Source organism: Micromys minutus (genome assembly GCF_963924665.1).
Source record: "Micromys minutus genome assembly, chromosome: 16".
NCBI classification, from domain to species: domain Eukaryota; kingdom Metazoa; phylum Chordata; class Mammalia; order Rodentia; family Muridae; genus Micromys; species Micromys minutus.
In genome coordinates, this window is record NC_137985.1 from 5,099,944 (window position 1) to 5,125,519 (window position 25,576).

Sequence of the window (25,576 nt, forward strand, 5' to 3'; positions counted from 1 at the left end):
GGCTAAGCTCACCTCAAGTATGCATGGGCGTGGGGGCTATCTCTAGCACTAGTAAAAAAGAGCCGATATATGATCTGTGTTTTGGAGATAAGTCTCAATGTTGTCCGATGTGTTGCAGTTGTGAACTCTGGCAATCCCCCTGCCTCTGCCTCCTCCATAGCTGAGATTACAGGGCAGCACCAATGTGCTCCATTCTAATTCTCAACTCTGGAAACAGCTAAGCTCTTAAAATGCAAAACAGACATTGTCAAACATTTAAGGTGCATTCATTGTAACCTGATGGGAGGACGCCCTCTTCTGGCCTCTGTAGGCAACAGCACATAATCATGCAACATACATAAGGACACTGCCTGTGTCACATGACTCTAGTCAGCATGATGGTGCCAACTCTGGAGCCAGAGGAGAGTAGCTTCCATATTTACTCAGTGCCCAGTTTAGGACTTAGTAACAGTTGCTAGGGGTTCAGGAGGAGAGGCTGGCTGCCCTGGGAGATATGACCTAGTACCCGGGCCTGCTTTTCCCACATAGCCTCAGCTCTGAAGAAATGGAAGTGAGAAGGGTTGGTAAAGCACTTTTCACCCCCAGGGGCAGCAGTAGCGACTGTCAGGGCTGCCTTCTCCTGTGAGCCATTCCTGTCAACACAGCCAAAGTGCCCAGCCCCTGGCACTGCCGACAAGGGGCAGGGTATAAGAACAGGCTCATCTTTTGGTGCTGATTCTGAGATACAGAATCCCTATCCCTGTATTTTGTGCTAAAGGAGTGAATGTTATCTTCCTAAGTTGCTGTTGAGCAATGTGAAAAGCCTACTTTGCAATGTCTAAAAGGCCCGCATATCTGCCTGACCAACATACATACAAGAAAAAAATCAATCAAATCTATTTCTTACTCAAAGTATATCCAGGCTATACTTTTTTGTATTTATAAAAACAAGACTTTTAGAAATATAATTGTTTTGGAGATCATGTGACAGTGCTTTGGAAAAACTAAAGGGCGTGGCGAGACAGAGAGGGACAGAGTGCTTGAATAGTGTGCAGAAGCCTCAGCTCCATCTGCAGCACCATGGAAACAGTATGGTACCACACCTTGGTCATCCAACAGTATAAAAGACAGTGCCTTGGCCACCTGCTTCCCATGTGATGCTATATGGAGTCTTTAGGATAAGAACAAAGCAGACAGGGTTCTACATAGATGGTCACACTGACAGGATGAATGTGGACCGAGTGTACAGGACTTGACAAGAAGAGCATCTGCACTGGGATAGCTGGGAACACCATGCCTCTTATAAGTAAGTCTGCCAGTGACTACTACAAACTGCCTTGCGTTAAAGACACGGAGAAGCTGGGTGGTGGTGGCGCACACCTTTAACTAGCACTGCAGAGGCGGAGGCCAGCCTGGTCTACTGTTGGCAGAGTCAAAAGAATGGTACACAATGAACAATGTCTTGGAAACTGTGAGAGACCCCAGGGAAATAAGCAGCCTTTGGCCTCAGAGGAATTTTGTTCCCTGGATTGTTCTTGGGCACGATGTAATACCTCCAGTGACATTTATATTCAATTCATAAGACATGTTTAATCTTGTTGTCAGATCATAGCTAAAGAACTCAAATGGTCCGTGTACCCTGGATCTGATATGGCCTTCTGCCCTGCTTGCTCGCCTTCCTAGACATAGTTTATGGTATATGCCCGGCAACTGTGTTTTAATCAGTCAGTCCTAAGAAAGGACTGCTCTGTTAATAGTTAGTATGTGCTTACAGACACTCATGGTTTCCTGAACTCAAATGACCCTCCTTGGAGCATTGCTTTCTTTGTTTCATTTGTGTATAAAATTACACTGAAACGGAAGTAAAGTCATCTACACCATTAGACTGTAGTCTGCCCATTTTTTAAGGTCCTCAAATCCCAGATCTCAAAGACACCTATCTTCTGCACAGTCAGCAAAAGTTGATGGACTACAGCATGAGTTCCAGGACAGCCAGTGCTACAGACAGAAGCCAACCAAACCAAACCAACTTGGAGAATATTTTCTCAAAGAAGGAAGACCTCCTTATATCCATAATCTTTATAAAAAGAGTTGCCAAGATAAAATTCATCCCGCCCCCAGGTGCTCAAGCACCTCGAAGTTGTCACAGATACTGCCTTACCTTTTAAGTTTCAACACCGCATGGTACAGCTTCTGAAGTACTTGTGTTTGTACTGCACAATTTCATCATGAGCTTACAAAGCTACACCACACATGCCACAGTTGCCTCCTCATGACCTTTACTCCCCTTCTTTTTTAAGTCTCTTATGACACAGAACATTGCTTGTCTGGAGACCCCAACCTTTTCCCTTGTTCCCCCAGGGACTTAGAAGTCCTAACTGACAAGAACACAAATGTAAAAAAGTTGATACATTTTAAGATTATAAAAATTGGTTTATTGTAAAAGAAATTCAAGAATAACCAGTTAAATTCTTATCTGCATGCTACCCACTACAGCTAGGAAGCATTAAACACTGTTGGACACAAGAAAGACAACATGAGGCCGTGATTCAAATTCAGTGGGAGGAAAGGTGCTCAGGTCTCCCACAGTCAGCACGGAAGGTTTGATAAGGTTAGAGAGCACTGTCGGGCACCAGGGCTGCTGGACACTGAGGTATAACCAGGCACTTATGCCAAGGGAGAAGGAAGACGACACATCTTTGTAGGGAGGTTAGGCAGCTGGAAATTTGGGAACAATTTTGTTACTGAGAGCAAGGTGAGAGATAAAGTCTTTACGGAAGAGAAACAAGTTCATAAAAGCTGTTCTATCTTGGCCCTGCTCCCTCTCACCAGCCCATGCCTAGGTGCCTTCTCCCTCCCCACACTAAAGCTAGTCTGCCCACAGAAGATTCGGTTCTTTGTTCTGCAGCTTACTGGCAAATCACAGGCACTCAGCGTGCCTGTCATCTGCACACTCCCCACACTGTTGTGGATCATCCACCTGCTCAATTTTTAATTACAGTAGAATCTCATCTCTGTTCTAAAGTCAATGCATCCTCCGGTGGTCATTTCCCCAGACTTAATTCAAGGGTGAATCTTCAACTTGTTTCTAATTAAAAGCCTTAGAGTCAATGGCCTCAAATGACTGACCTATGAATCATATATAATACACTGATTGCATTTTTTGAGCACTGAATAAACCTTTCTACATCATACTTGTGCTGTACTAATCAAAGGGCCAAAATACTTAAGATTTCTATCTTCCTAAGCTGAGGGTTGTTTTTTTAATAGTAGCAGCTTTCGCTAGGGAAAATATTTGCTGTTGTTGTTCATCATGAACCCTTGAAAATAAGGGATTCTTCTAGAAGCACTCAAAGACCCTTAAATGATAGAGGTGCTAGCTGGTGCTACTACAATTCATAACCAACTATTACTTCATAGCTTATATGCAGAGTTAATTCATGTCTATTTTGTTCCTTTAAAAAATACTCTTTGGAAGCCATCATTACTCCTGGAGACACACACTCTAGTAATCTTTCTTCTTGTAAAAATAAAGCCATAATCATGCTTAGCACTAGCTCTTTGCTAAGTTCAACTACCCCCACACACTTACTAGTCTGATCACTTTACCAGCCAACCCATGACCTCACAGCATTCTACACACTACCCCAGGGTTCATTCAGCACAAACACGTGAGCAGGTTTCCTAAGAATGATCTTGTAGATGACAGCCAATCTAGCCTCAAAGTATCTGAGTGCATATCCAAAGCCGAGGCGGAGGCACAAGGAAGGCCTGCCTCTCCAAAGCTTAAAGCCCAGAGACTGTGCAACTGTTGGCTCCTGTCCTTGTCACCACAGTGCACAGAGGGCCATGGAGCTCCTCTTGGCTTTACCCACCAGAGCCCTTTCTACAGCACTGCCCTCCCACCCTCAAACACCTGCGGATTGCCACAACCAGAATTTAAACTGTGTGAAACATAAACTACTATGTTTACATGCCTATGCTCAAGGCTACCACTTAAAGAATAAACTGGAAAGAAAGGGAACGTCTATAAAATACATTCTGCTATCACACTACCACAGGAAGGGAACATCTATAAAGATACATTCTGCTATCACACTACCACAGACACTATAAGAGTGTGTACATATGTAGAGAGAAGAGAGCCAAGATTTAAATAGGATGTTAAAAAGCCAAGAAATAGATTCCCCCCTTCAAAAGAATGGTATTGTCTACCCCAAGCTACAGCTATAAACGACTTCGTTAATTTGCCTACATTCCACCAAAACCAACCACAAAGGGGGGGGGGGGGGGGGACCAACCAAAATACCCATAGGAAATATCCATTCAAGCCTAACCTAGAGTATGTGGTAATAATTAAAATATTTCTATGGAAACTGTCTCATGCCTCATAAGCTTCTAAGATAAAATCCAGGTCACTATGTGCCTAATGGTGTCACTAAAAGAAGAAACGGAAAGTCCGTCAGTCTTCGGCACGGGTCTTCTCCACCTCCGTGAGATCAGACAAAATGCTTCTGGCTTGTTGGACCCAGGGGCCAAAGGCAGCTGAAGAAACCACCTCTTGAACAAATGCTCTGAAGCATCCGAGTTCCCAGTTTGCATGTTCAGTTAAAAGGATGGGTGAGAAAACTACTGGACAAAAGGCACAGCATCCATTATCCAGCAGGCTACCCCACCCCCTACCCCCAGAGAACGTAGTTACTATAGCTAAGGAAACAACGGTTCTTGTTGTTTGTGGTTCTGGTTCTTTAGGGCCGACCGTGAAGAGGTCAGCAACCTAAGAGCAGCGATGGTGGAGAAGAGCGAATGAGGGATGATCCGTGCTGGGCACTGTTCATCTGTTTTCTGTGTCAGCCAGAGAATCACTCACTGGCTTATCTCAATTTCAGGCGGGCACATCTTAGGCTCTGTGGATCCTTCACAGACTCGGAGGGTGGCTCCCTGCAGCTCATAACCATGTGAGAAAGCTCTCTTTATCTAGCTTGGTGGCAGCCAGCACAGACTCCACATCCAAGATTTCGGAGCTCAGTGCTTCCTGCAGACTGGGCATCAGCTCCTCCCCTTCCATGCTCATCGCGTCTCCTTCCAGTGTGCCAAGGTCCACATTTGTCCCAGGGAGGGCTTCCAGGTAATCGGGGAAGCGGCTCTGCTGTGACGGCAGGGTGCTTTGGCTGATGGTGTCTCCTAGTTTTGGGGAGGGATGGACAAAATGATTTTTGAGAAGCATCAGAGCTGCCCCTGTGAGCCACGGGAAAGAGAAGTGTCTACACCATGTCTCACTTCCTCACCTCTTCACAGACATGCAATACAGACACAGACCTGTCTGCTCACTACCAAGTGCTAACGGACTGAAGGACTGGAATTCTACGCAGAGTGAGCAATGACAGCTACACCTTCTTTCTTTCTCTGAGAAATGCACCATTTCTAGGTCATTCCCATGTTAAGATGAAGCATCTTTTGTCTTAAGCTGTATCCTGGGACACTAACATTACCCACTGCAGACACGGTACTCTGAGTCATACATGCAATGGAGGAACAGCATTCCCAGGAGTCCTTGAAGACATGTGACCTCCCCAGACTTACCTGCCTAGAGAACTTTTACTTTATCTAATTAGCGATATTAGCACTCCTCTTAGGAGCTTGGCCAGAACTCAATTCAGAAAAACAAATAGCCTTTCTAAGTGCTACAAGGGAGCTGGAGAGGTGAGACATGAGAGTTGGTGAGAGGGACCAGGATGGGGCTAGGCATGAGGTGAGCCCAAGTGGCTCCTAAATGGGATTTCTGATCTAGGTGAGCTCAGAGGACGCAGGGAACAAGTTTTCACCTTCGTGTGTCAGATAAAGGCAGGCATGAAAGACTTCTGACACTCTGGAGAAAATGGGTCACTGTCCTGTGCTCTCCTCAGCCCCAAGGCAGAGAGGTTTTAGCTCCTCAATACTTGTTTAACTATTTCAACTATAAAGTCAGTGGGTTTTACTCTAAGCCCCCTCCTCCAAATATGGCTTCCTAGCCCTGTACCTTAAACAACTCAGCTGAACCTAAGGTATTCAGAGAAAAGATCAAAAGTGGGTCACAAAAAATATTCAAAATTAAAACAAGAGACTTCTGATAGGCCCAATTAACATTTTAAAACGAAAGACTCAAAAGATGGGCATGGTGGTGAATTTCTGAAATCTCAGCACGTGGAAGCCGGGCAGGAGTGTCATGAGGTCAGTGTGGGCTACACAGCAAAACCTTATCTCAAAAAGAAAGGAAAAACCAGTGTGTTAGGTTGTGCCTGAATCTCAGTACTCAAGAGCCTCTAAAGTTCCAGGCTAGCCTGTGCTAGCTACCATGTGACCCTGTTTAAGGAAGGACGAACACAGCTGATGACCTGCAGATGAACGAGGACCACTACTTGCCTGTGTCCATCTCATCCACACTGTTCAGGAAGTCATCCGGGGTCCGAGGGATGCTGTAGCTGCTCATGCTGAGGCCGCTGTCTGTGCTCTCGTCTCTGGAGTGATAGGTGCCACTGTAAAAACAAAGACACAGAAAAATTCAATCCATTTAGGGCAAAACTAAAAACGTGTTAAGCATGACCATGAGTCTAGAGAATCAGTGAACAGTCCTGGCCTTGCAGGGCCTCTTCAGAGCTCAACAGCCCCTGTCGTAGAATGGGACAGACACACTAATCCTAACTAAAGTGACAGCTGCTTAAGTCAGAGCTATCTGAAGGCTCTGAGCTTGGTAGCAACTGAGAGAAAAAAAGTGACAAGTCCAGGTAACTATTTTGAAGCGTGGGTTTGCCAAGGTCTCAAGTCCCCAGGCCGAGGGGTCAAAACTGCATTAGGCAAACCTGCATTAATTAGGCTTACTCAATTCTCAGCTGCTGAGGCACAAAATTTAAGCCACGGAAAGCCAAGCACAAATAAAGAGCCAGAATGACTTTTTGCCAAAGTCACTGAAAATAAAATTCCCACAACGAGCTCTTCTTGCTTCTGTTCAGGGAGGGGACGTACACACAGCAGAGAAGAGGCCCAGGACAGACGTGAAGGGAGCCAAGCAGAGAGCCTTCAGGAGAAACAGAAGCCAACATGCATTTTTATTTAAGGGTGAATGGGAAGTCTCAAGATTGATCCAAGAGCAGTACAAACAGCCTTGAAGCTTCCTAACGAGAATACCTTTCTATGGCTGACAACAATAGCTGCTATCAACTGGAAACCTGAATTCTACTAACACTAAAACAAACCAGCAAACCAGTAACCCCTGAGGGCAACTGCTACTCTTACTGGTTTCTGACCACAAATGTAGACTGATTCTCTCACATGATGGACATTTAAAGTGTTTGTCTAATGTGAGTACAACCTTCTCCCTAATGAACTGCCTGATGCGTTCAGCCCACCTGCTCTTTCAGCACTCTTACACGACAACTGCTCTTTTATGCCAATAAATCTGCAAAAGCCTCATACAAACCCAAGAGACACACACTTGCCTGAGATTGTTGGTATACAACACAGCCATGTATATTAGCTTAGGGTGTGTGTAAGCTTCTACCATGAATGGCAGGGACACTGTCCTACATAGGGGCACACAACAGACATCTGAGTCTGCTAAACAACTTTAGACCCCCAAAGAGTCCCAGAGAAGGCACAGAGGAACCCAGTGTGATACGGGGAGAGTTCTTACTGTTTTCTTGGGTAGGACTGCTCTCTACTAAATCCCAACTCATTAGTGCTGGCCCCTTATCCCTGAGCATCTAAGGACAACCCAACAGGCACCAAAGCAGCTTAGCGAACAAGGGGTTAAGAGATTTAAAAACTATAAACAGATATTCCATGGAACCTCACTCCCTCAGCAGCTGAGGGAGTGAAGAAGGGCTTTGAAGATGAAGAGGAAAGTCAGTAGCAAAGCTTCTTTGAGTGAGGCAGAGACAGGTGGGACATGGACCTCTAGGCAGTGCTGAGCTTAAAGCACAGGTGTGACTCAGTATCGAGCCACAGAGAAGACACCAAGAATCCTTTTAAAGAAAGAAAAACTGTCATCCAGGTGCATTTGGAATCTGGGTCCCAGGGGAATGTCAGGCTTCAGGAAGGTGAAGTAAGGACTTGCGTCTAAGGAGAGTCTGGATTGTAGGGCAAGGGACTGCTTGAAACAGAAAAGAACCTGGGAGCAGAGATGACAGCACAGGTGAGCAGAGGGTCTGTAATCTCTACTCCGCCATTTCAGAGATCCTTGGGCTTTAGCACAGAGCATGTCAGAGGTGTGAAGGGCCATCACCAGTTCCTGCCTACTGCTTCCCTGCTTTGGAGAACCCTGATTTTATCCTCAGATAAGCCTGCAACAAAACAGGAACTTGAGCAGCTCTGGAATTCTTCTGGGGGATTCTGGTGTGACCCTCAATTATCCATCCCCAGCTACAGCTAAGAGCTACAAGCTTGGTAAGTATACTTGACTTTAGATAGAAATTCAGTTGTTTCTTTCTCTCAGTGTATGTATTAAAGAAGACTTAATACCTTTTACTTTGATTTCAAGCAGGGCCTTAAGACACAGCAGGTTGTCTTGAACTTGCTACTTGGCAGCTGAACTGGAACTTGTGTGTCCGCCTCCCAAGTGCTGGGATCACAGTGTGAGTTAGCACCCAGGTCAGACCCAACCAGCCTTTCGTGCCCTTCGAAAACAAACCTACCTTACAGGCCAACTCTGAGTTTAACTTCTTTTGACAAAATCTCACTATGTAGCCCTGGCTTTCCTCAGACTCAGGATCAGCCCTGCTTCTCAGGCTCCTCGGTGCCGGGACTGAGGTGTGCCTGGCACAAGGAGATGATGGAAAATTCAACTGTTCAAAATGTTCTAATAAGATCAAATACGTTTTTGTTAAAATTAAAACATTTTCTAATTTAACTTCCAAGAATTGAAAACAGTCTTCCTAAGCCATGTTCTGAGCGTGAGGGTGGTGCTTTGTCTTTTGAGACAGGGTTTCTCCAGATGTCCTGAGCTCACCCCGTAGACCAGGCTGGCCTTCAGTTCACAGCTGCCTGTGTCTGCATCTGCCTCCTTCTGAGATTAAAAGCATGTGCCACTATCACCTAGCTTCCTAATCCTGTTTTAAAGTATGTTATAAATTAGGCATGATGGCTCATCCGAGTAATGCTAGCACCTTGAAGGCTAAGGCAGGAGGACCACTGATCCTGAGGCCAGCTTGGGCTAACAGAGAGACCCTAACTCAAAACAAGAACAAAAACCAAATAAATGAATGCAACAAGCAAAGGAACAAAGGGATGTTGCTTAAAAGCATCTTGGGGAGGAGGGACTCCATCACAGAGGATTCGATCTTTTTAAAAAGCAAAGTTCAGCAGATGCTTCATAACACAGCAGGGTAGGTTTAGTATTAATCATAAATGGTTGAAACCCAAGCTCTGTAAATTCACCGTGAAGAACCTGGAACTTACTGTTTAAAATAATGCCACTAACACTGTGTTTTAAAATTTGGGTGGAACACGGCACTCCCCTCTCTTCACTAACATCTTTAGGGGTAAGATGCTGTTTGCTTGCTTTTACAGAAAGGCATTCAGTCGATCCTTCAAGACTCTAATTTTTAGCATAGAGTTTGTGCAGGAGTGAGCATGCTGGGGCTTTGACCCAGATCCCTGCACAAGCCTCAACAGCTAGTCCTCTCCTACTGATGCAGCCCTTTAATCCTCAGCTTTGACTGTGCTTGGCATCTGTGGAGAGATAATTGACAGCTATGGGTTTTGGCCCACACAGATGTTCTACACAGCCATAAATCTCAAAGCGGAACAAAGCATGGGTTCTTTCCCTTGCTAGCATTCTCACCAACCTGTTAAGAAAGGGATCTGAACTATTGGTTGTCATTGTCCTCAATTCCTGAGACATCCCGGGAGAAGACACTGTGTTCGGAGTCCCTCCATCCTGCTCCAGTGTGGGCAACTGGCTTCTGAGAGCTAATTCCTTAAACAAACAAATGTAAAGAGAGTCAGTCTGCTGATTAACAAATTCATTGTTATATTTGAAAGAGATATAATGCCACCAAAGGGGTAAAGGGACACAAAAAGGTAAAACATTAACATTTATTTTAATACTTCCTAATTAGAATAACCAAATTCTTCTATGTATTTCAAGTGATTAGAAAGAAAGAAAACTGCAGATACTAACCCCAAACATGCATAATAACTATTCCATTTACTTTTCTTTACTTGCAAAGACCCCCAAATCTTCCCTTGGGACAGTCCGGGCTTTAAATGGTAATTCTTAGATTTCGTCATTACTCACCTGCTCTGAGGGTTTGGGCCAGCAGTGCAAACAGAATAGAAAGAACATGTGTGATTTGTTGTTAGATACCAACCCTCCAGCCCCAACCACTCATACCAAGCCTCACCATCTTAGGGACTTCCTCGCAGAACTAAATAGAGCTGTGTTCTCTCCTCGGGGGACGATGAGTCCAGGTTAACACTTCTTCAGGGATCAAACAGTGCTCAACAAAACCCTACCTGGAAATCTGCCACAGGCTGACAGGCCTTGGAGCTGCTTCAGACAGATGGACCGGGGTCCCTCACAAGCCTGTAAGTCATGGTCTTATCTCCTGAGCATTTGTCCCCCTCTTCCACTTACAACTCCTCTCTAAAGCATGCTGTCAGGCCTCTGCCATTCCGCAGACCCAAGTCACAGCTCCCTCCAGCCCCGAGCCAGTGACACCTCTTACTCTACACAGGCGCTGCTATGGCGGCTCCTCTCTAAACGCTTCTGATCCAGGCTTATTTATACTCTCTGGCTAACATCCTTTGCACTGGAGCTCCTTACTTACAGGTATACTGAGTATTCAGGTTTGTGAACTTGTGTGGGATGTTGGAGGGAAAGATCGCCTTAAATTTACGGTAAATTTGAACTAAAATTCAAAATTTTCTTCAATTAGGAATGGACAATAACAGTATTCATTGTAGCTGATCTTTTAAATCAGTATTTCCACAACACTCCTCAGCCATTAGCAGGATCAGACTAGTCCAAATTATTATCAAGAAAACCAATAACATATACTGTAAGGACCGAGAGAATGAAGAAAGGAAAGTTTGTGTGCTGCTAGGGTCCATCAGCACAAAACAAAGGAACACGAGAACTTGTTCAGAACAAGGTCAGAACAGAGAAGCTCCTGGGGAACACCCTGAGACACTGCATTCACAAGGTTCTGAGGCCCAGCAATGTGTAGATAAAGAAGTATACACACTCACAAAGGCACGGAAAGGAAAGGCAGGGGGAGACCAAGGAGAGAGCAAGAGGATGTTGTGTGGGAGGTACATATGAGGAAAGCACATGATGATAAACATGTATGAAATAATTATTAAACATTTCATCCTTAAATTTATTCTGTAGATGAGGCTGGCCTCGAACTCAGGGATTCGCCTGCTTCTGCCTCTCAAGTGCTGGGATTAAAGGCGTGCACTGCGCTGCCGCCACAAGAAATTATTGTGCACTCTGTACTTTCTCAGAAACCAGTTCTTGGATGACCTCACTTCCTATTTAACCCTTCACACTCCAGGCCCTTCCTGCTCTAGACTTTCCTGGTGGTGTGCTTGTGTGTGTGTGTGTGTGTGTGTGTGTGTGTGTGAGAGAGAGAGAGAGAGAGAGAGAGAGAGAGAGAGAGAGAGAGAGAGAGAGAGAGAGAGAGAGAGAAGTCTGCATCCATTGTTTTTTCATTTCAACAAGAAAACTGAGACTATCAGGCCCAGTCTTAATCTTAGATCTTCCAGCTATTTCTGTGGTCTCCTCCTGTTCTGCTCCAAGGCCAGCACTCCCTGCAGTGGTTCCACGGACACCCCCTTTCTGTCTGACAGAATTCTCTCGCTGACTACATCACCCTGAAAGGTGAGAACTGACTCTAATGGTAGGACATTCCTGCAGTTTCTCAGAAATATTTCCCATGGGGCTTCTTGCTAAAACATCTTTTTTCCTATTATCTAGGGCTCAAGGAAGGCAATGCTTTTCCCATGTAACTCCTACAACAATCCCAGGATTTTGCAGGCCATGACTTTAAAATCCTGAGCACATAGCAAGCTGGTGGTGCTGAGCACACTATATTAACCTATGTCCTATAAGGACAGAGTGAAGAAACTGTTTTATCGAATAAAATCATAGCAACACTGAATAATCCATAGCATTCTGAAACTGAACATGCCCAGGGTTCTGTGATGTGCTACAGAGGCATGCTAGGAAGGGGCCATTACCGCCTATATCCCAGCACCTCAAATTATCAAAGAGGCATATTTCTGTCTGCCTGGTTTTGAATTGTATTCAGTCAACAGCAGAGCCATAGCTGACAAACAGTTAATAGAAAAACTGCAGTGTGCTGAATTTTCTTAACAGTTCAACAATCTTTTGTCTTGGCTCTTAAGATTGTACTTTTCCAAGATTACTGCATGGGTTAAAACAGCCTCCTGTTGGTTATGGCAAACACTTTTAATTCAGCAGAGGCAGAGGGGAGCAGGCAGATCTTTGAGTTCCAGGACAGTCAGAGTTATACAGAGAAACTGTCTCAAAGTCTGTGTTTTTGCTGTTTTGAATTCTGTTGCTCTTCTGCTTTTATTGGTATTTCTTTTTATTTATTTTTATTTCATATGCACTGATGTTTTGCCGGTATGTTTGAGGATGTAGAACCCTCTAGAATTTAAGTTATAGACAGGGAAATCCGGGTTCTCTGTAGTTGCAGCCTGTGCTCCTAACTGCTGGGCCCCACCCCCCAGCAGATGCTGCAGACCCAGCAGTCTAGATTTACCATTGCTACCTGGCCTTGAGAGGATCAATAAAAACAGGTACAGTACCGTGGGCTAAGAGGCTGGCAAAGATTTGCAGGAAACCAGGACCCTGCACAGGTGATAAGCATTACACTCAAGGCAAAATTATCTGGCTGAATTCTGAGACTTGTATAAGAGAACTGAGTGCTGCCTTAGTTTTGAGAGTTCAAATTGAGACATCTGCTTCTTGTCCATTGATGCTTTGCTTTGACTGAGGCAGGGCCGTAACTTCTTGTTTTTCAGCCCCTGTGCACTCCCACCCCGACTTGTCTAGGAACTCACTCTGGAGACCAGGCTAGCCTAAAACTCTCCTGCCTCTTGAGTACTGGTATTAAAGGCATGTTCCAGCAACACCCGGGAGGTTGTACCTTAACAGCATGCACAGTTCTGTAGTGTGTTCTAGACACAGAACCAGCAGTTTTCTCCTGCTGCTGCTTTCACCCGTCCTCAGAAAGGAAGGCTCTGCCCTTCCCACCCTTCCCTTAACACAATCTAGTTAAGACAAGTTTTATGTGAACGAACAAACATGGTGTGTACCCTTTTATTTAGTGTACACAATCCCACAGCCGCATGTAGACCTAAGCCAGGTAGGGTGATGGTGCAGCACCTGGAAGGTTTAGGCAGAAGGATTTCCAGTCCTAAAGCCGGCCTGGGCTGTAAGAGCCTTGTTTCAACAAAAAGACACAAACCCTAGAACTAGTCTAAATTCCCTCCTCTCCTATGTCTGACTGTTGCCACTGTGTTTGTCTTTAATTTTTAAAAGATGACATCATTATTTAATATGGACAGACCAACTGCCTTCCTTTCTTTCCAGGCTGTACCAACGATTGAATCCAGTACCTCACACTTGCGGGCCAAGTACTCTGGGAAATGACATGGAAACCAGGCAAACACATTTTCCTTATGAACCACCATGGAATCCCTCTTGATCAGGCTGGGACCACTGACTTTACTCACAGGGCAGGACTCTAAACATGTCCCAGATTAGCTGAGATTTATAGGCTCACTGGGAAAAGCTACTGCATGTTTGAATTATTACAGAAGAAAATGCGCTAAAAATACTTGATTTAGAAAAAGTCAAATACTCTAGTAGAAGAACTATTTGACCTCTGACACAGGGCAGAAGACTGAACTAGCTTTGGCCAAACTTCTGACTTGCTTGCTTCCCCATTTTTGAATGACTTTCAAACTTTTCCAACTACCTTTGGGAAAAGAGAAGTTTGACCATCTTGTATTTTTAGCTCACTAGTCTAATTTTAGGCACTGTGTTCAAGATGAAATAATCCCAAGCTCCTTGGAGACAGCAATTTGCAACATCCAATGCTTCGGGTAAAATCGCTCCTGTAGACTGTCCAATTATGTTCCAGGCTTAAGTTGTGACAGCTATTCCTCACTGACCCAGTTACAGGACCATTACTGTGTTTCTGTGTCAGGGACCAAACTGGTGAGAAGCCACTGAAGCTACAGCCCAGCAACACTGGTTTCGATAGGACAGCTTACAGGGGATCCTTTGCAAGTCAGCTCTCAGTTCATGTTCATTCGTTTTCAATATCAGACTAGATACAGCATGGAGTGGATGTACCTCCAACCTTCCTTTCAGGTTCTGAGAGCTATCTAAAGCCTTCTCAAAGGAGCTGACAACATGTAGAATGTTTTCTGCTTATTAAGTGTGACTGTCACATGCCATTTATCTAAGTGCTTGCAATTTCACATAGTTGTTTACTGAAAGCACATGCACATAGATTAAGAGACAGGAAACTCTGCAGCAACCTTGGCTCCAAGAAGTTACCTCTGACACAAGGGACGGGGTGCATGTAACAGCTCTCACATCACACAGGTTGATTTATATAGGAAGAGAAACGGTTTTTAGATTCAATGAATGCCCAAGACATGATTAAGAGGTGAGTGGGGAGGAAGCCAGCTGTGCTCCAGGTCTGTAATCAGTAGTGGGGGGCTGAGGCAGAAGGACTGCTTCTAGTTCAAGGTCAGACTTAACCACAGAAAACATCAAAAAAAAAAAAAAAAAAAAAAAGTCAGGGAGACTGCATTATTTATGCAAAAACTCAGAGAAAGTGACCCCCTTACCCACATCATTTATGTGGAAAACATTCATAGAACAATCACTACTCCACCTTTTGACAATTTCTTAAAGCCAGCAACATGTTTAATTTACTGAATCCTATTTGCTGCATATGAAGATGCTGAGGGCAGTCAACCAAGGGCACAACCAAGTCAGTCTGTACTGTGTTTGGCAGTGCTGAGATATGCTACGAAACGAGTGCTTTTGGATACTGCATGGCACACAGGCACTGACAAGTTGACAATCCTGCTTAAGGAGGGTTACCTCTGAACTGGAAATCTAAGTGTAGGAAATGAATAAGCTGTCATTGCTCACGTTAGGAGTCTTAGCCAGAAGTGGTGGTGCAGTTTGTGACCCAAGTTCAAGCCAGTCTATTCTACACAGTGAGTTCAAGACCAACCCTGATTCAAAAACCAAACCAAGACAGACAGACCAGGGTCTTCTCAGCCTCATTTCCAACTCACCTCCAAGTCATAAAGTCTTCATCATTTCTAAAATAAGCACATTAAGTTGTGCTGTGTCTGACAGATTTCTAGAGTTTGGTCTTTTGAAACTCAGGACTCAGAGCAAAAACCAAACAAGAAAAAACCAGAAAGCTCTTTATGGTATCTTCCTCAGGAGGCAATTATAGCTAATAAAACAAAGCAGCCAACTGTTGGTGGTCTACAGGATATAAGGCTAACTTTGCAATACCTCTGTCTCACTATGGCGCTCTGGATGGCTTAGAACTCACTGTGTAGACTAGGCTGGCCCTAAACTACTGAGATTCAAGGCAAACCATCAGTTAAATAAATCTAGTGCTTCCAAGAGAAAAGAGATAATGTTGAAAAAAAGTATTAAAAGAATTGTAAATTATGATTTTTGGTTATCTGTCAACTTTATGAGTTGGGGGAAGTCAAGTTCTTTGCTATTACTAAATTTGTAAGAAAGAAATGTCTTTGGCAATCTTTTAAACATGGTTCTGAGCAGTGGTTTGATTTTGCTGGGCTTGATCAAAAATACAGAGCAGCTGAGCCTTTTTCTATCAAGTGTTAATATGTAGCTAGCCTGATTCTCCAACATGATCACTCAACCACAGAGTACCCCGAGGCACACTGAGCTGTGCTAGGAACGGGGAGACCTGTGACACAGCTGTGAAACGAGAACACTGTCACCTCTAGGAAGATTGAAACTGACTTTTGACCACTTAACTCTGAGCTAAGACATTTATATGATTGTCTTTTTCCAGGTATTTCAGCCATTCTGATGAGGACACTTTTAGGTGAGACCAGGCCTTAGAGCAAGCAGAAAGCCCTAACTGGTAGGAGAAAGGGACCAGCAAGGACCTCACCAGTGAAGAACCGTTTATCAAACAGAGGGGTTACTGACCACGAGGCATGAGCCAGGGAACCTTTTGGGCAGAAGAGGCCCCAGACACTCAAAACCCCATTTTTAGCAGAGAAAGAGAATAAAGTGTACCCAGAAAGTTAATTTCTTCAAAATGTGTCTTCTGGAAGACCTGTGACAGGGCTAAAGTGTGCAGGGCCTTGTGAGAGCCCTGTACTGGGTGGATGTTCACACACTCAGAGCAGGAACTTTGACACAGCTCTGGTTTCTTTTGGATTGTAAGCTCTTTATCAGGACAATTTCCCTGAATCCTATAAACACACTATATACATTATGATGACAAATTCCATATCTAGCTATGAAGATCTAAAACGCCTTGAAAAGTCTTTCTTCTGTCGATATGATTCACACCAAATGCCTGAGGTTTTTCATTAACCCATAGGGACATAAGTACATACATGCTACAGGATCCCAGAATAGAGATGGTTTGTTAGCATCATTAAAAGTGCTAAAAACATTTTTTGACTGTAGTTATTTAAAAATGCTGACAGTGCTTATCCAGCAACTCAGGAGAGAGATCTTGAAGCCTGCTAGGATCAAGGCCAGCCTGGTATAAGCAGCTACTTCCAAAACAGCCAAGCCTCTGTCTAAGTAGATAAGATCAATTCACACTGGTGAATATGTGGTGCCACAGCTATGAATGACACTCATATTTCTACTGGAGAAGTGAAAAACCAACAGTTATGACATTTGCACGAAATCTGCACAAAGTCTGCACACCTTAGGCCTTCCCATGTCTGCTTAGCTATGTGTGGCTGACTTGATTCTCTTGTGCCTTGTGGGAAGCCCCCTCAACCATCTTCCCTGAGGGTGTGATGCTTTAACTCCAGCACTTAGAAGTCAGAGACAAGGGAAGTTCTAGGACAGCCAGGGGTACCCAGAAAAACCCTGATAAACCAACGCACTCTGCCCCACCCCCAAACTAAACCCTTCTACACTGTGGCAAGGTGCTTCAGCAAGCTGAGTGATTGGACGCAGAGGACAGTCATGTCTCTTTGTGACCCTCTCCTGCCTGTCTTCCTCATGCACTCTCCCTCCACAAAGGAAGGCCAGATTGAGAATTCCTTTTCTCCAAGTTGAGTCAGAGCAAATAAAATCACTCTTCTTCAGAACAAACCATGAGATCCAGCAACATTACCTCTCCTCTTGCTCCATGCCCCATTGCCCAGAAGGGTGAGCTCACCCAGCCCTGCTGGGGTTCCCCTAGATTTGAGTCAACACTGTCTACTACTCGCTGAACTGCAGTGTCAAACTGCTACCATGTTTGAAGGTTTCTGGGTGACACAAAACACAAATTGGGAACTCTAGTGATCCGGCTTTTACAGAAGTAACAGCTGCACCCTCTATGATATGAGAAACGTCACTTTTCTCTCCAAATATAATGTCATGGAGAATATATGTAGGATGAGAGAGAAACACCCTGAGGCTTCACTGTCAGAATCCACCACAGTCAAATATACAGACTGATGCATATGGCTGATCACTGACTTGGGTGGGCCCTTGGCCAAGGGTCGTGAGACTGCAAGGCCATCCTGGCCTATATATGTGGTGAAAGGAATGGAAAATGTTTAATACCTCTGAACTCCTGATGCCTTTACTACACAAAGATTTTCTATTCAAGTGTGAAATGAAGACCTGAAGGCATCTATAGTCACTAGATTTCAGTTTCAGATATAATCAAGAAGAAGAGCTTCTGCATTTATTTCTGACTTACAGGACTTATGATCCAAATGCACATCTAGGGAGTTACCTTCATGGTGAGAATCACCAACAGAAACCACTACTTCAGAGAAACAGAAGGCTGTCGTCGTCTGTAAGATCCAGTGCTGCACAGGTTTACAGCCAGAGGTGGACAGTGTCCCTCACCTTGAGAATGACTGTGCTGTGCTCTAGTGTTTGCCCTCCCTTACTTGGCATTTCGGTTAAATGAAGGCCTTATGAGATAAAAAAAAGAGACTTCAGGCCAGGTGTAGTAGTGGACGACTTTAATCCCAGGACGTGGAAGCAGAGGCAGGCAGATCTGTGGGTTCAAGGCCGGCCTAATCCAAAAATTGGAAAAATAAAAGTTTATTTTCTTAATAAGGATGGTATCTGACTTTATCAGCAAGTAATTTCATTGGCCAACCTAACACAGCATGTGCTCCCTCTACTTAGCCCAGAGGAGCTACAAAAATTTTGGCTGCAGCAATAGGCAGGACAGCCATAGAGAAAACTGAAGCCAGCCTGGGTTGTAATATAGTGACATCCAAAAGAAAGAGAGGTGCTGGGGTGGGGCAAGGGAAGGAAGGGAGAAAGCTTTATGGCTACTTCTGCTCATCTAAGAGAGGCACACAGACTCTATTTAACTTCTAATTTCTTTAAGTCTAGAGGAGAAACAGCCTGGATCCACACTGGCACCTAGACTGTGGCTGCGCAGAGCTCGGACAGGAACAGCCACAGCAGTATCTGGTGCTTTTGTAGCCCGTGTGTCACCATGCCAAGCGGTTGAGTGGAAGCAGTTTTGACAATTATAATGCCCAACTTCAGAAGGGCTACTGAGAATAATATATTCATTAGGATTGCCAAAATCAGCCAGCAAGTATATAACCTACTTTCTTTGCTATGGCTCAATTTACTGATTTTTAAAAAACTTTTTAAAGAGAGTGAGAAAAGAAAATCTATTTACTTTAAGCTGCTTGAACATACATATTTGGAGGCTGGCAAAATGACCACTGAGACACACTGTGCATGAAGCAGAAAGTTCTGAGTCTCAAATGCCACACACGGAGATTCAGCACGGCAGTCAGTCGTCAGTCCCTGGAAAGTAACGCCAAGTGTCTTGGGAGAAAGATGACTCAAACATACCCATCCTGGCTCATCTCCAATGAGCACAGGGTCAGGAACACGGTGTCTCTCTTTCCTAATTTAGTTATCTTTTTCCCCAATGCTAAAACATCATGTAAGAGCCTACCTGACATTTTGGAGCATTTGGTGTGCTGGGACTGATATTCCGTATTGCCTAAGAGTAAAAAATAAGACGGGTAAAAATTACTTTAAGCCACATATTTTGGCTGTGTAGGCTGACTTATAAATTGTATCCAGACATCTCACCATAGCACAGAATTCCCAAGCTACCCAAGAAACAGCAGGCTAAGAAGGACAGGAGCCAGTGATGTCACCACAGGAACAGACTGCCCCTCACAGTCCAGCAGCACTGAGAATAGACAGCAAGACTTGGGCCAAGACAAAGGCAAATTTAGTAACAGTCAGGTAGGCTCTTTGTTTCTGTGTTAGATGTAGCAGGTAGAAATGATTTTCAATGTTTCAGTGATAAGACACAGCTGTGGATGGAAGACATTCACAGGAAGCCAGAGACCTTAGGATGTACTCAATTTATAGATTGCTAAACAAACAATTCTAAAATAAAATGCAGCCCATTAGCATCAGAACAGAGGAGGTCTGACCCTTCAACACTGGGCCAGACGACACAGAAGGCAGCAGAGAAAACAGGTCACCTCCAAAGGAGCAAGGCCACTCTGTCCAGGACCCACCACCCAAGAACAGCCAGAACACTTCTTTGGAAGGAAGAATCTTACAAGTAGCAGAATTGGCCCAAGAAACCCTGGATAAATGATGTAACAGAGTAACAGAGGTGCATGTCTAAAAATGAGCAGACAACATAAACTGAGTGAGTTTCTTATTAGGTAACAATCTTGATTTTGGCAGCCCACATGCATATGAAATTGCAATGTGATTGTACACCCACCAACCAGTCACATGGTGACAAGAGAATGAAGGCAATGAACCAGGCTTCACTACTGATCTCCTGTCAGTGCCACCTGTCCTTAGAGCTTTATAACTGGGAAGTGCCCTTCCTTCTGCACAGCGAGATGGAGCGAGAGGAGGAAACCAAGTTAGTGTGCTTTCCCTGTGCATCTTTTATAAATGTCTTTCAAAACGATTTTCTCACCGTCTGCTGGCACTAAGCTTGCCAGCGCACCTGGATCACAGGGACAAATTATTAACAAGCGCCAACAGGTTAAGTCAGAGTCTGTTTGAGGTTCCATGGCTGAAGTCAATCTATATTTACAGTCAATATTCTAGGAACAGAATTGTAATGTAAAACTAATTTTAAATATTCACAACAGCTCTGATTTTATAAAAAGGCAATTTAGGAAGTACAGAAACTATTTTTTGTTGGTAAACATCTTGGGGTGGGGTGAGGATAAAAAAGAAACTATTTTATAAGCAAAACTAAACTAGAGTCTCTGGGGAAAGGAGACTGTTTCCTGCGGCCTCTCCTTTTGTACACTCTTGACCACTGTACTACGGTTCCATTCATTCAAACACCTTTATACAAATTTGAAAAGATCTACTGTTTAACCAAAGACCAACTGTCTACTATCCTAATATCTTAAATAGTTGAAATAAGATAAAATAATTGGGTGGATGCTATCACCAAACTACATTTCAGACCCAAACTTGAGATCATTTCTTCTTCCTCAGCCTGATGACCAACAGTGTTTTCTGAAGAAACTGGTCTCAAATTCCTCACTGTCAGGACCTCCTGCCCCTCAATGTGAGAAAACACACCAGACACATCTAAGATATGGGATCTTATAAGCTTGGGGATAATCTGTATTATGTTTTAAATGAGATCCTTTGAATAACTGAAGCATTATTATTAAAGAAAATGTCACCTAGTATACTCTACAAATAATTCATTTAAGATAGAAGCTGTTTTTCTCCAAGGGCTGGTCCAGAGTTCTTCCACTTGTAAGGCTCTCAGAAACAATGTCTGCAGTCCACCTGCACCTGGGAAGAAGCATTTCTGCTCAACTGCAGTGACAACCACAGGTTCTTTCCTTTTGAAACAGGGTCTCATGTAGCTCCTGCTACTCTTCCCATTACAATGTAGCTCAGGCTGGTCTTGAGCTCCTGATCATTTTTCAATGGCCTCCCGAGTTCTGGACGAGAGGGAGAGGTGCGCACTCTGACAAATATAGCTCTTTATGATGTAGGACCATGAATTACAGAGCATGTGAACCAAGGCCAGCCGAGGAACTGGACAAAGGCAGGCAGACAGCCTACTTTCACCAAACCAGCAGCTGGCTGAAGCTAAAGTGAAGAAAACAGACTTGTGGAAGAGAAAGCCCAGAAGACAAAGGCTGCACTCTAACCTGTGGTCTCACCTGCCGAAATAATTCCTGCTGTTTCAACCGCAGTCTCTCCTTCTCCATCTGTAGCTGCTGCAGCTGAATCTGTTGCTGCTGGTTGGAACTGCCTCCACCCAGGACGCCTCCCTGTGGGCTCTGGGGAGCCAAGGGTGGGGGTTGCTTCACTGGAGCACTCTGAGTAATCCTCTGGTTCATGGCTAAAATGAAACAAAGACTGTCCTGAAAAATCTAGAAAGAGATAACTCAATCATGCAAGGGAATAGAGGGCCAGCTAGAAATCCTTAAGAAACTACTACAAATATGATGGCTGTGACCCATGGCTGCCATCACAACTGTTACAGAGCTCTAAGGCAAATGGAACTTGGGTAGCATCAGAGAACAACATTCAAAGTAGATGCCACCAAAGTGGCAAACTGTACAAATAGTGTTAAAGGGACTTGCCACCTAAGCCCTAACATGAGTTTAATCCGTGGAGGCCACATATAACAGAGAATTTGATAGCACACATCTGAAATCCCAGCAAAGACAGAAGCAGGAGAATCTCCCAGAGGCTGGCGGGTTGTACAATCCAGAATTCAGAGATCTTTCACACAGAACCTGCAGGGAGGCACATACAGCCAAGCCACAGTCATTAAAACAAAACTGGACAGACTTGCTACAAAAAATATGAATTGAACCATCAGCTCATCAAAGATCACTTTCTGAGGAAAACTCTAAATAACCAACCCTGACTACCAATGTATTTCCATAAAGGGAACATGCCACAGTGATAAGGAGCGTGCCCCTTCCAAGTGAACCTGTAAACAGTTTTGTTACTGTTCAGTTTGCTGTAGTTTCCTTGGCCTGGTTCTGTTCTGTTTGGTTTGAGGCAGAGTCACATCTTATAGCACAGGCTGGCCTGTCTCTCACTGAACTCCAGCTTACTCCCAGTCTGTGGTGAGCCTCCTGCCTCAGTTTCCCCAGTGCTGGGACTGCAGAAACAAAACACCACTCCCAGCCCTACTTGTTTTCACCAACTATGTTTTATAGTACCTTACTTAATCTATTATTACTGACAACAACAAAAATCTAGTGCAAAAACTTGGTCATTTTCTATATTTTTAATACATAAAATGCTTATGAGACATAGGTTCTGCTTTGATGCCTGTCAAATTTCATAATCCCAGAACTTCTCAAATAAAAGGTCATTTTTCTAGCATTATTCATCTATTATTTATTGAGTAGTTTTTAAGATTATTTTGTTTTGTGTTGTCTGCATGTATCAGTGTGCGACATGTTTCTTGTGCCTGTGGAGGCCAGGAAAGGGAACTGACCCCCTGGAACTGGAACTGCAGATGGTCCCGAGGCACAGTGTGGTTGCTAGGCATCACCCTTGGTCCTCTGGAGGAGCGACGGGCGCTCTTCCCCAAAGTCATCTATCTGGGCACTTGTACTCTTTCAGTTAATGACAACTAAAGACACTTTTCTTCCCCGTGAGTGTTTGCTCTTAGCCTCCACTCTTAAAAATAGTTTTTAAGGGCTGGAGAGTTGGCTCAGTGGTTAAGAGCATTGACTGCTCTTCCAGAGGTCCTAAGTTCAATTCCCAGCAACCACATGGTGGCTCACAACCATCTGTAATGAGATTTGATGCCCTCTTCTGGTGTCTGAAGATAGGCAAGCACCTTTGCCCACTTGGCATCTTGCTGTCCAAGGCCTGGGTTTTGACTATATACAGTACTTCTCAGACCAGTCCTCAGGTCATGCCCAGCTTCTGCTGTGGTATTTGACATAGTGGTACTCATGAAATGTAGAAATGTACTCCATGATCTCTTGGAGTGCCTGGAACATGCCATGCCTCAAAGGAGGAGGGATCCACAGGTTAACTTTGCCATCCATCTTTGTGCATCACAGAAAACCCTAGAAACGGTGAACAAACCTCTTGATCAAGTGGGAAAATGGGAGGAGAAGGAGCCTGTTTATAAAGGAGCCAGTGCTTACAAAGCACTCTTCCGAGGAGGGCAAGGGTGTGGCTTCTTCTATACAGCACATGGAGACAAACTGAAGACTCAGTGAGTTCAGCTGCTGTGCCCATCTGTCTTCTCCACTGATTCTAAGGCGGGAGGGGGGGAGGCGTACAAGCAACACAGAACCTGTCTGTCACCTGTTTACTGGAGCTTGTCAAATCTTCATTCAAGCTATTAGCTTCTTTCCTGTCCATGCCAAGAAAACACTTAACTTATAACAATTTAAATAATCGATTCTGTTTTTAAGGATTTTAAAAAAGATATCTATTTTGTCTCTATGTGCATACACCTGGCTGTAGGTGTGTACACCATGTGTTTACAGGGTATAAGAAGAATTATAATTCCTGGGACTGGAGTTAAAAAATTATGAGCCATCACAGTAAGTACTGGGAACTGAACTCCGTTTCTCTGGAAAGAGAAGTAAGTGCTTTTAACTGCTGAGCCAGTTCTGGAGGCCCCACATAGCCTTTTAAGAAGCGTTTTATAAGTCTAGAGTGATTTTGTTGTATGGGAGGTGAACAGGCTTTGAGGAAGGTTGGGGTAGTTGAATGTGCTTTGAGCCTCCTTCTCTGCTCCTGAGACAATATAGTAAACAAGACAACCAAGAACACATCACTGGGACACATCCCCACTGGATGGGAGATAAAGGGACCAAAAAAAAAAAAAAAAAAAAACCAAAAACAAAACAAAACAAAACAAAAAAACAACTTCAAAAACCAAAAAACCTAAACCAAGTGAAAACAGTGCTGGAGCCTAGGTGGGGACAGGGAAGACGGCCTGAGGTAGAAGCAGCAGGACAAGCCCAGACTTGTGTGACACTGAACAGTTAAATAACAGCATGTGAAGGCTCCAAGAAATCACAAATACCACAAGGCCTGCAGAGACAGCTCAGGGTTAAAAGCACTAGTTGTTCTTGCAGAGTGCCCAGGGTTTTTTCCCCACCATCCACAAGGTGGCCTAAAATCATCTATAATTCCAGTTCCAAGGGATACAAAACCTCTTTTTGACCTTAGGACACCAGGCACACAAGTAGTGCACACATATATTTGCAGGCAAAACAAGTACACACACATAAAATGAAAATGTCTTTTAATAAGGATGGCACACCCTGTTCTTCTACCAACAATCAGTTACATTAAAACCTACAAACTGGAAGTTAACTTTTAAAATATGACCTCCTTTATTAGTTCCTCAGTCGTGGAGTTTCTTGATGTTTGACTGCTCCACATTGAAAGGTAGACCTGTGGTCTATTAGACTACCCAACAAAATATAAAATTCAGAGATAAAAAGAAAGAACTAGTGTAGGTGATAAAGATTATTAAGTGAAAGCTATAACCCACATAGAAAATATAAGGGAAGTTTAAAAGATGGCTGAAAAGCTGAAAAAACCTTATACCTGAGACTAAAGGAGCAAAGGTAACGGCTACCTGGCAATGCCTAGAATCCCAACACTTGGGAGACAGAGACAAGAGGGTTGAACAATTGAGTCCTCTCTGTGATACACAGGGATGAGAACAAGATAACCAGATAAAAATCAGTTATCACTTAGAAAAAGACACAAGCACGGCTAATGTAGGAGATTATAGTCTGTGCTGCTCTTGAAGCCTTTTCCACAACAGTGAAAAAGGAAAATGGAAAATTGTTTTTCACACTTTAGAATAGGCTTAGCAAAATGAAGAAACACTGGGATGGATATATCACATCTCACCCTCAAGGGAGGAGCACTGAGGGTGCGGCTGGGGCCTGTGCCTCTGGTGGGGCCGACTTGGCAATCCCTGAAGATGCTGTTTATGTACTCCCGGGTGACCTGACTTAGCAAGAGTGAGAGCCAGACTAGAAAGTGATTATGAACCCCTCCCTCTGTGTGTGTGTGTGTGTGTGTGTGCGCGCGCGCGTGCATGTGCGTTTCTTGCTTCTAAGTGATGTCATGCTTTGCCTCCATACATCTTCAGGGCTACATATATATATGTAGATGGGGGCAGGGATCTTTTGTGTTGAGAAGGTGGGTAGTGAAGTGGTTTCTGAACTACAAAGCCCTTGCATTGACATGTGGCCTGGAGAGAAAATATTAGAAGTCTTGAGTTGTGAATACCACAACTCATTTTGAGTGGGGGACTTTAACAATGACATAGGACTATTCTCTGATTGGGTGACACTGAACTATTTTGTTTTAGTTTTTCTGTAT

At 44.0% G+C, this 25,576-nt stretch overlaps 1 protein-coding gene across 2 annotated transcripts in view; it reads right to left on the reverse strand.

Annotated features, from left to right (window-relative positions):
- Positions 1 to 2,397: 2,397 nt before the first annotated feature.
- The window catches only part of YAP1 (Yes1 associated transcriptional regulator), a 69,773-nt gene continuing 46,594 nt past the window's right edge, over positions 2,398 to 25,576 (reverse strand). Inside the window, exons 5-9 of one of the 2 annotated variants that reach the window (XM_080929741.1) lie at positions 21,403 to 21,584; positions 19,182 to 19,229; positions 9,801 to 9,931; positions 6,382 to 6,494; positions 2,398 to 5,163 (exon numbers count right to left, since the gene is read on the reverse strand). In XM_080929741.1, the coding sequence (XP_080785867.1) occupies positions 4,928 to 5,163; positions 6,382 to 6,494; positions 9,801 to 9,931; positions 19,182 to 19,229; positions 21,403 to 21,584 (710 nt within the window). In that variant the 3' untranslated portion in view covers positions 2,398 to 4,927. The remainder of the gene's footprint in view (positions 5,164 to 6,381; positions 6,495 to 9,800; positions 9,932 to 19,181; positions 19,230 to 21,402; positions 21,585 to 25,576) is intronic. The other variant, XM_080929742.1, reaches the window with a different exon arrangement.